Genomic DNA, 13,396 nt, shown 5'->3' with positions numbered 1-13,396 from the left:
TTGTTGTTGACTGCACTGCTGCGCCAGGGCCCACTCACGTGGAGGGCGAGGCGAGGATCTTGAGAGCCACCATCGTCCGAGTCTTGTGGTCCAGACACCTCACCACCACGCTCTGCCCACCCTGCCCAATCTTCCTGTCCAGCTGGAAGCGGTAGTAGAAGTGCTCGTTCTGGACCTGCAGGGGTCACGGGAGGTCAGGGTGGGGGTCACGAGGAGGTCACATGTAGCCAACAGTGCTAATCTGTGGGTCACTGTGGGTGTCTGTGGGTATCTCTGTGCGTCTCTATGTGTCTGGGTGTCTCTGTATGTGTGTATGTTGAACTTCTTTCGCACTGTACGTAGCCAACCGTGCTAATCTGTGGTGCTTTATGGGTATCAGTGTCTCTGTGTGGGCCTTCATGATAGTGAACAGGCCCGGGTAAAACTACGTGGCCGGGAGTCAGAGCCATTCCCTGTACACCTTGGGGTGTGACAGGGATGTCCTCTGGCTCCCATATTATTTAACATCTATTTTGACCACGTAGTTCGTGAAGCCTTCAATAGCTGTACCGGGGGAATCTCCATTTGGTACAGATATAATGGGAGGCTGATCGATGCCCGGGTGCGGTCAACGGATGGCTCCCTATTGCTCAACCACGTTATGTATGCCGATGATTTGGTAATAGCTGCTCATTCAGAGGAGGAGTTGGAGACGCTGCTGCTGAGACTGGAGTGTGCCACTAAGAGATGGGGCCTTACCATCAGCCCCACCAAAACTAAGCACCTGCCTGGGTATTTTGTACCATCGGATACTCCACCCCCACAACTCCCAATCGGTGATGGGGCAATTGTGGAGAGAGTGGAGAGTTTCCCATACCTGGGCAGTGTGCTTATGACCAGCTACAGTTTAACAGCAGAGGTCTCACTCAGAATCAGTCGGGCGGCAATATATTTTCATCGGTTGTGTAACGCTGTGTGGAAGCTACCTGGTCTGTCGCTCCGCACTAAGCTTCAGGTCTTCTCGGCCACGGTCATTCCCTCCCTTCTCTACACTTGCGAAACGTGGACCCCCCAAATGGAACATCTTCACCGGTTAGAAACATTTAGGCTAGCCTGCCTACGATCCATCATGGGTTTAACCAGGCTGGATTGTGTGAGGAGCTCACAAATCTTTGAAAGATCTGGGCAAGGTCCCATCGGTGAGCTCCTCCGGCAGGCAAGGCTGCGTTGGATGGGTCATGTAGCCCGCATGCCCAGCCAACGCATGCCGAAACAGATTTTATTCGGCCGGATCAAGGGGGCTAAACGGGCGCAGCACGGGCTAGAGAAGAGATGGAGTGATGTGGTACAGGAGGATGCGGTGTCAAGATCAGCCTCTGTGGAGGAGGCTCGTGAAGGACGCTACTGGGAAGTTGGAGGCAGCCGCCCTCCAACAACAACGGAGGGCGGAGGAGCGACGGTCACAACAATGAGCGGAGCGCCGGGTGGCTAAAGCACAGCAGGATGGCACAGTAGGGGGCACAGGTGGTGCATCAGCCAGTCATCTCAGACAGTCGTCCCGTGGCACCTGGGTCTACCCCGTGACCTCCTGGCAGTGGGCGTTCAACACTTCACGTGGCCTCAAGGTGCACCTGGCCTGGCACAAGCGTTGTGGTGACGTCACCGCCACTTAGTGGCGAATGGCGGTTGTTGTGTCTGTGTCTTTGTGTGTGTCTGTGAGTCTCACAAGGATGTAGTTGTTGTCGTCGTCGTCAAATTCTTCGTTCTTCACTCCCCCTCGTGAGCTTCCTTCCCCGTCCAGAGTGAAGAACCAAACTTCCTGCATGGTGGCCAGCTCCAGCTTCTGGCGCTCAGTCAAGTGAGGCTTGAAGAGACTCAGGATCGCTGCACACGTGACAACAATAACAACTTAAACTATAAACTAATTTTATTTACGCACACACCGGGTTAAGCCCCCCACCGAAGTGACTGGTATCATCATCCTAATCGTCGTCATCATCGTCATCATCATTATCATCATTGTCATCATCGTCGTCGTCATCATTATCATTGTCATCATCGTCGTCATCATCGTCGTCATAGTCATCGTCATCATCATCGTCGTCATCTTCATTATCATCATCGTCATCATCATCGTTGTCATCGTCGTCATCGTCGTCATCATCGTCATCATCATCGTCGTCATCATCATCATCGTCGTCATCGTCGTCATCATCATCATCATCATCGTCAACATCGTCATCAACGTCATCGTCGTCGTCATCATCACCGTCATCATCATCGTCACCATCGTCGTCATCACCATGTGGGAGCCATTTGCTCTAAGTGCACGTTGATACAGACTTATAGAGACTCATAGAGAACCACAGAGATCCTCAGAGACCCACAAAGAACCATACTCATATAGAACCATAGAGACCCAAGGAGACCCATAGAGCCCCACAGAGATGCACAGAGACCCTCATAGACTCACAGAGACCCATACTCATATAGAACCAGAGACCCACAGAGACCCACTCATATAGACCATAGAGCCCCACAGAGATGCATAGAGACCCTCATAGACCCATACTCATATAGAACCAGAGACCCACAGAGACCCAGAATTCATATAGAACCATGGAGACCCACAGAGACCCACACAGAACCATACTCATATAGAACCATAGAGACCCAAGGATACCCATAGAGCTCCACAGAGACGCAGAGACCCTCAGAGACCCACTGAGACCCATATTCATATAGAACCAGAGACCCACAGAGACCCATACTTATATAGAACCATAGAGCCCCACAGAGACGCACAGAGACCCTCATAGACCCACAGAGACCCATACTCATATAGAACCATAGAGACCCACAGAGACTGCCACTCATATAGAACCAGAGACCCACAAAGACCTATACTCATATAGAACCATATAGACCCACAGAGACCGATACTCAGAGACCCACGGAGCGGTACAGGGTGCGTGTACGGATGATGAACTTCGTTCGCACTGCACGTAGCTAACCGTGCTAAGGTATGGGTCTCTGTGGATCTATGGTTCTTTGTGGGGTGTATCTGTGTGTTTATGGGTCTCTATGGGTGTCTCTATGTGTCTTTGGAGTCTCTTTGGGTATCTCTGTGTGTCTATGGGTCTCTATGGGTGTCTCTATGTGTCTATGGGTATATCTGTGAGTCTCTATGTGTCTATAGGTGTCTCTGTGGGTCTAAGGGTCTCTATGGGTGTCTCTGTGGGTGGCTGGGTGTCTGTGGGTCTCTATGTGTGTCTCTGTGGGTCTCCGTGGTGGTCACTGCGTGGATTTGTTCCCCTTCACATTTTGAGGAATCACCATCGTCACGCTTTTATCAAAGTGTTTTTTCGCTGCTGCTGTGCATTTCCAGGCGATGACAATGATGATGATTTGATGATATCAGGCCACTTGGTTGAGCTGCTGCTATTTGAGCTGCTATCATTCTTAGACTTTGATGATTTTCCTGCTCATCTCTCTCTCTCTCTAACCTTTGGGTGATTTGCTGCGGATTAATCCGGTGCCGGAGGTGAACGCGCTCCACGTGGTGATAGATGGAGGCTGCCTCCCACTCGGTCCAGCTCGACTTGTCTACACACACACAAACACACACACGTACAAAGACAAAGATCCCCCGTATAGCTTGTAACAGACTGTTGGGGAAAGTGCTTATAGCGAGCCCCTATGAAGCCCAGCATGGCACACGAGGGGGTAGGTGGGCAGCACCATGCCCGGCCGCCTTTGTCTCCACAGTGGCGATGTTTACACACCACACACGGTACTCATTTGAGGCTGAGTCGACCTACGGGAGGCCCAGGACCGGTTCAAATAATCGTCACTGGTGTTGGCCATAAGCGGGAATCGAACCCGGGTTGCCAGGTTCGTGGCAGTGCGCAAACTGCTACACTACCGCTCCCCACATACACATAAATAAAAAATAAAGATCCCCCATATAGCCTTAACAGACTGTAGGGGGCAAGTGCTGTTAGCGAGCACCTATGAAGGCCGGAACGGTACACGAGGGGATGGGTGGCCAGCACCACGCCCGACCGCCTTTTTCTCCCTAGTGGCGATGTTTACACACCGCACCAGGTACTCATTTGAGGCTGAGTCGACCTAGGGGAGGCCCGGGACCGGTTCAGATAATCGTCACTGGTGTTGGCCGTGAGCGGGAATCGAACCCGGGTCGCCAGGTTCATAGCGCAGCGCGCTAACCGCTACACTATCGCTACACACATACACACACACATAGACAAAGGTGCAGTAGACTCGTCAACACACACACACAAAGACAACGGTCCCCTTGAGGCTGTAACAAAACTGTGTTCAAAGGTGTGGGTGTTTGTAAGTGTGGGTGTTCATGAGTGTGGGTGGTGTTCGTAATTGTGGGTGTTCGTAGGTGGGTAGTGTTCGTAAGTGTGGATCTTTGTAAGTGTGGGTGGTGTTTGTAAGTGTGGGTGTTCGTAGGTGGGTAGTGTTCGCAAGTGTGGATCTTTGTAAGTGTGGGTGGTGTTCGTAAGTGTGGGTGTTCATAGGTGTGGGTGGTGTTCGTAAGTGAGGATGTTCGTCAGTGAGGGTGTTCGTCAGTGAGGGTGTTGGTGTGGTGTTTGTAAGTGAGGGTATTCATCAGTGTGGGTGGTGTTTTGTAAGTCCTGGTGTGGTTCATATGTCGAGCAAAAGGGGTCACGCATACCATGGCGCTAATTCTGAGAGTAGCGTTGTTGTGCTCCGTAAATATCTCGGTGTCTCTGCGTGGAGAGTGGAGGGGGGGGACGGAGGAGAGAGTCAGTGGAGGGCGAGGTCACCACGATCACAAGTGGACTCACATCGTCAACACGGACTCACACATTCATCACAAACTCACATCCTCACCACGAACCCGCATCCTCACTACGGAATCACACCCTCACCAATAACCCACAATACAAACCCCATTCACCAAGAACCCACAACACGGATCCACACACTCACCAAGAACCCACAAAACAGACAAACACACTCTTACCACGAGCCCACAACATGGACCCACACACTCACGACGAACCCACAACACGGACCCACACACTCACCACGAACCCGCAACACGGACCCACACACTTCCCACGAACCCACAACACGGACCCACACACTCACCACGAACCCACAACACGAACCCACACACTTACCACGAACCCACAACACGGACCCTTACACTCACCAAGAACCCACAACACAGACAAACACACTTTTACCACGAACCCGCAATACGGACCCACACTCTCACCACGAACCCACAATACAAACCCACAATACAAACCCACACTCACCAAGAACCCACAATACGGATCCACACACTCACCAAGAACCCACAACACAGACCAATACATTCACCACGAACCCGCAACACGGACCCACACACTCACCACGAACCCACAACACGGACCCACACACTCACCATGAACCCACAACACGGACCCACACACTCACCACGAACCCACAACACGGACCCACACACTCACCACGAACCCACAACATGGACCCACACACTCACCACGAACCCACAACACAGACCAACACACTCACCAGGAACCCGCAATACGGACCCACACTCTTACCACGAACCCACAACACGGACCCACACACTCACCACGAACCCACAACACGGACCCACACTCTCACCACGAACCCACAATACAAACCCACACTCACCAAGAACCCACAACACGGACCCACACACTCACCAAAAACCCACAACACAGACCAATACATTCACCACGAACCCGCAACAAGCACACACACTCACCACGAACCCACAACACGGACCCACACACTCAACACGAACCCACAACACGGACCCACACACTCACCACGAACCCACAACACGGACCCACACACTCACCACGAACCCACAACACGGACCCACACACTCACCACGAACCCACAACATGGACCCACACACTCACCACGAACCCACAACACAGACCAACACACTCACCAGGAACCCGCAATACGGACCCACACTCTTACCACGAACCCACAACACGGACCCACACACTCACCAAAAACCCACAACACAGACCAATACATTCACCACGAACCCGCAACACGGACACACACACTCACCACGAACCCACAACACGGACCCACACTCACCACGAACCCACAACATGGACCCACACACTTCCCACGAACCCACAACACGGACCCACACACTCAACACGAACCCACAACACGGACCCACACACTCAACACGAACCCACAACACGGACTCACACACTCACCAAGAACCCACAACACGGACCCACACACTCACCAAAAACCCACAACACGGACCCACACACTCACCACGAACCCACAACACGGACCCACGCACTCACCACGAACCCACAACACGGACCCACACACTCACCACGAACCCACAACACAGACCAACACACTCACCAGGAACCCGCAATACGGACCCACACTCTTCCCACGAACCCACAACACGGACCCACGCACTCACCACGAACCCACAACACAGACCAACATACTCACCACGAACCTGCAACATGGGCCCACACACTCACCACGAACCCACAACACGGACTCATACACTCACCACGAACCCACAACACGGACCCACACACTCACCACGAGCCCACAACACGGACCCACACACTCACGACGAACCCACAACACGGACCCACACACTCACCACGAACCCGCAACACGGACCCACACACTTCCCACGAACCCACAACACGGACCCACACACTCACCACGAACCCACAACACGAACCCACACACTTACCACGAACCCACAACACGGACCCTTACACTCACCAAGAACCCACAACACAGACAAACACACTCTTACCACGAACCCGCAATACGGACCCACACTCTCACCACGAACCCACAATACAAACCCACAATACAAACCCACACTCACCAAGAACCCACAATACAGATCCACACACTCACCAAGAACCCACAACACAGACCAATACATTCACCACGAACCCGCAACACGGACCCACACACTCACCACGAACCCACAACACGGACCCACACACTCACCATGAACCCACAACACGGACCCACACACTCACCACGAACCCACAACATGGACCCACACACTCACCACGAACCCACAACACGGACCCACACACTCACCACGAACCCACAACATGGACCCACACACTCACCACGAACCCACAACACAGACCAACACACTCACCAGGAACCCGCAATACGGACCCACACTCTTACCACGAACCCACAACACGGACCCACACACTCACCACGAACCCACAACACGGACCCACACTCTCACCACGAACCCACAATACAAACCCACACTCACCAAGAACCGACAACACGGACCCACACACTCACCAAAAACCCACAACACAGACCAATACATTCACCACGAACCCGCAACACGGACACACACACTCACCACGAACCCACAACACGGACCCACACACTCACCACGAACCCACAACATGGACCCACACACTTCCCACGAACCCACAACACGGACCCACACACTCAACACGAACCCACAACACGGACCCACACACTCACCACGAACCCACAACACGGACCCACGCACTCACCACGAACCCACAACACGGACCCACACACTCACCACGAACCCACAACACAGACCAACACACTCACCAGGAACCCGCAATACGGACCCACACTCTTCCCACGAACCCACAACACGGACCCACGCACTCACCACGAACCCACAACACAGACCAACATACTCACCACGAACCTGCAACATGGGCCCACACACTCACCACGAACCCACAACACGGACTCATACACTCACCACGAACCCACAACACGGACCCACACACTCACCACGAACCCACAATACAAACCCACACTCACCAAGAACCCACAACACGGATCCACCCACTCACCAAGAACCCACAACACAGACCAATACATTCACCACGAACCCACAACACGGACCCACACACTCACCACGAACCCACAACACGGACCCACACACTAGACCACGAACCCACAACACGGACCCACAGACTCTTACCACGAACCCACAACACGGACCCACACACTCACCACGAACCCACAACACGGACCCACACACTCACCACGAACCCACAACACGGACCCACACACTCACCACGAACCCACAACATGGACCCACACACTCACCACGAACCCACAACACGGACCCACACACTCACCACGAACCCACAACACGGACCCACACACTCACCACGAACCCACAACACGGACCCACACACTCACCACGAACCCACAACATGGACCCACACACTCACCACGAACCCAGAACACGGACCCACACACTCACCACGAACCCACAACACGGACCCACACACTCTCCACGAACCCACAACACGGACCCACACACTCACCACGAACCCACAACACGGACCTACACTCTCACCACGAACCCACAACACGGACCCACACGCTCACCACGAACCCACAACACGGACCCACACACTTACCACGAACCCACAACACGGACCTACACTCTCACCACGAACCCACAACATGGACCCACACGCTCACCACGAACCCACAACACGGACCCACACACTTACCACGAACCCACAACACGGACCCACACACTCACCACGAACCCACAACACGGACCCACACACTCAACACGAACCCACAACACGGACCCACACACTCACCACGAACCCACAACACAGACCACCACACTCACCACGAACCCACAACACGGACCCACACACTCAACACGAACCCACAACACGGACCCACACTCTTCCCACGAACCCACAACACGGACCCACACACCACGAACCCACAACACAGACCAACATACTCACCACGAACCTGTAACATGGGCCCACACACTCACCACGAACCCACAACACGGACTCATACACTCACCACGAACCCACAACATGGACCCACACACTCACCACGAACCCACAATACAAACCCACACTCACCAGAATCCACAACACGGATCCACCCACTCATCAAGAACCCACAACACAGACCAATACATTCACCACGAACCCACAACACGGACCCACACACTCACCACGAACCCACAACACGGACCCACACACTCACCACGGACCCACACACTCACCACGAACCCGCAATACGGACCCACACTCTCACCACGAACCCACAATACAAACCCACAATACAAACCCACACTCACCAAGAACCCACAATACGGATCCACACACTCACCAAGAACCCACAACACAGACCAATACATTCACCACGAACCCGCAACACGGACCCACACACTCACCACGAACCCACAACACGGACCCACACACTCACCATGAACCCACAACACGGACCCACACACTCACCACGAACCCACAACACGGACCCACACACTCACCACGAACCCACAACACGGACCCACACACTCACCACGAACCCACAACATGGACCCACACACTCACCACGAACCCACAACACAGACCAACACACTCACCAGGAACCCGCAATACGGACCCACACTCTTACCACGAACCCACAACACGGACCCACACACTCACCACGAACCCACAACACGGACCCACACTCTCACCACGAACCCACAATACAAACCCACACTCACCAAGAACCCACACCACGGACCCACACACTCACCAAAAACCCACAACACAGACCAACACATTCACCACGAACCCGCAACACGGACACACACACTCACCACGAACCCACAACACGGACCCACACACTCACCACGAACCCACAACATGGACGCACACACTTCCCACGAACCCACAACACGGACCCACACACTCAACACGAACCCACAACACGGACCCACACACTCACCACGAACCCACAACACGGACCCACACACTCACCACGAACCCACAACACGGACCCACACACTCACCACGAACCCACAACACAGACCAACACACTCACCAGGAACCCGCAATACGGACCCACACTCTTCCCACGAACCCACAACACGGACCCACGCACTCACCACGAACCCACAACACAGACCAACATACTCACCACGAACCTGCAACATGGGCCCACACACTCACCACGAACCCACAACACGGACTCATACACTCACCACGAACCCACAACACGGACCCACACACTCACCACGAACCCACAATACAAACCCACACTCACCAAGAACGCACAACACGGATCCACCCACTCACCAAGAACCCACAACACAGACCAATACATTCACCACAAACCCACAACACGGACCCACACACTCACCACGAACCCACAACACGGACCCACACACTAGACCACGAACCCACAACACGGACCCACAGACTCTTACCACGAACCCACAACACGGACCCACACACTCACCACGAACCCACAACACGGACCCACACACTCACCACGAACCCACAACACGGACCCACACACTCACCACGAACCCACAACATGGACCCACACACTCACCACGAACCCACAACACGGACCCACACACTCACCACGAACCCACAACACGGACCCACACACTCACCACGAACCCACAACACGGACCCACACACTCACCACGAACCCACAACATGGACCCACACACTCACCACGAACCCAGAACACGGACCCACACACTCACCACGAACCCACAACACGGACCCACACACTCACCACGAACCCACAACACGGACCCACACACTCACCACGAACCCACAACACGGACCCACACTCTCACCACGAACCCACAACACGGACCCACACGCTCACCATGAACCCACAACACGGACCCACACACTCAACACGAACCCACAACACGGACCCACACACTCACCACGAACCCACAACACGGACCCACACACTCAACACGAACCCACAACACGGACCCACACACTCACCACGAACCCACAACACGGACCCACACACTCACCACGGACCCACACACTCACCACGAACCCGCAATACGGACCCACACTCTCACCACGAACCCACAATACAAACCCACAATACAAACCCACACTCACCAAGAACCCACAATACGGATCCACACACTCACCAAGAACCCACAACACAGACCAATACATTCACCACGAACCCGCAACACGGACCCACACACTCACCACGAACCCACAACACGGACCCACACACTCACCACGAACCCACAACACGGACCCACACACTCACCACGGACCCACACACTCACCACGAACCCGCAATACGGACCCACACTCTCACCACGAACCCACAATACAAACCCACAATACAAACCCACACTCACCAAGAACCCACAATACGGATCCACACACTCACCAAGAACCCACAACACAGACCAATACATTCACCACGAACCCGCAACACGGACCCACACACTCACCACGAACCCACAACACGGACCCACACACTCACCATGAACCCACAACACGGACCCACACACTCACCACGAACCCACAACACGGACCCACACACTCACCACGAACCCACAACACGGACCCACACACTCACCACGAACCCACAACATGGACCCACACACTCACCACGAACCCACAACACAGACCAACACACTCACCAGGAACCCGCAATACGGACCCACACTCTTACCACGAACCCACAACACGGACCCACACACTCACCACGAACCCACAACACGGACCCACACTCTCACCACGAACCCACAATACAAACCCACACTCACCAAGAACCCACAACACGGACCCACACACTCACCAAAAACCCACAACACAGACCAACACATTCACCACGAACCCGCAACACGGACACACACACTCACCACGAACCCACAACACGGACCCACACACTCACCACGAACCCACAACATGGACGCACACACTTCCCACGAACCCACAACACGGACCCACACACTCAACACGAACCCACAACACGGACCCACACACTCACCACGAACCCACAACACGGACCCACGCACTCACCACGAACCCACAACACGGACCCACACACTCACCACGAACCCACAACACAGACCAACACACTCACCAGGAACCCGCAATACGGACCCACACTCTTCCCACGAACCCACAACACGGACCCACGCACTCACCACGAACCCACAACACAGACCAACATACTCACCACGAACCTGCAACATGGGCCCACACACTCACCACGAACCCACAACACGGACTCATACACTCACCACGAACCCACAACACGGACCCACACACTCACCACGAACCCACAATACAAACCCACACTCACCAAGAACGCACAACACGGATCCACCCACTCACCAAGAACCCACAACACAGACCAATACATTCACCACAAACCCACAACACGGACCCACACACTCACCACGAACCCACAACACGGACCCACACACTAGACCACGAACCCACAACACGGACCCACAGACTCTTACCACGAACCCACAACACGGACCCACACACTCACCACGAACCCACAACACGGACCCACACACTCACCACGAACCCACAACACGGACCCACACACTCACCACGAACCCACAACATGGACCCACACACTCACCACGAACCCACAACACGGACCCACACACTCACCACGAACCCACAACACGGACCCACACACTCACCACGAACCCACAACACGGACCCACACACTCACCACGAACCCACAACATGGACCCACACACTCACCACGAACCCAGAACACGGACCCACACACTCACCACGAACCCACAACACGGACCCACACACTCACCACGAACCCACAACACGGACCCACACACTCACCACGAACCCACAACACGGACCCACACTCTCACCACGAACCCACAACACGGACCCACACGCTCACCATGAACCCACAACACGGACCCACACACTTACCACGAACCCACAACACGGACCCACACACTCACCACGAACCCACAACACGGACCCACACACTCAACACGAACCCACAACACGGACCCACACACTCACCACGAACCCACAACACAGACCAACACACTCACCACGAACCCACAACACGGACCCACACACTCAACACGAACCCACAACACGGACCCACACTCTTCCCACGAACCCACAACACGGACGCACACACCACGAACCCACAACACAGACCAACATACTCACCACGAACCTGTAACATGGGCCCACACACTCACCACGAACCCACAACACGGACTCATACACTCACCACGAACCCACAACATGGACCCACACACTCACCACGAACCCACAATACAAACCCACACTCACCAGAATCCACAACACGGATCCACCCACTCATCAAGAACCCACAACACAGACCAATACATTCACCACGAACCCACAACACGGACCCACACACTCACCACGAACCCACAACACGGACCCACACACTCACCACGGACCCACACACTCACCACGAACCCGCAATACGGACCCACACTCTCACCACGAACCCACAATACAAACCCACACTCACCAAGAACCCACAATACGGATCCACACACTCA

The 13,396-nt window shown here is 54.5% G+C and overlaps 1 protein-coding gene across 1 annotated transcript in view; it reads right to left on the bottom strand.

Annotated features, from left to right (window-relative positions):
* LOC142924187 (uncharacterized) overlaps positions 1 to 13,396 on the bottom strand; it is a 95,117-nt gene that overhangs the window by 14,197 nt on the left and 67,524 nt on the right. Inside the window, exons 3-4 of the mRNA XM_076065995.1 lie at positions 1,796 to 1,863; positions 104 to 175 (exon numbers count right to left, since the gene is read on the bottom strand). Of these exons, the coding sequence (XP_075922110.1) occupies positions 104 to 175; positions 1,796 to 1,863 (140 nt within the window). The remainder of the gene's footprint in view (positions 1 to 103; positions 176 to 1,795; positions 1,864 to 13,396) is intronic.

The sequence above is a fragment of the Petromyzon marinus genome, chromosome 10 (assembly GCF_048934315.1).
Source record: "Petromyzon marinus isolate PM22_M1 ecotype Great Lakes invasive population chromosome 10, UKy_Petmar_22M1.pri1.0, whole genome shotgun sequence".
NCBI lineage: Eukaryota > Metazoa > Chordata > Hyperoartia > Petromyzontiformes > Petromyzontidae > Petromyzon > Petromyzon marinus.
Note: the sequence above shows the minus strand (reverse complement) of the source record. Positions and strands in the feature narration are given on the sequence as shown.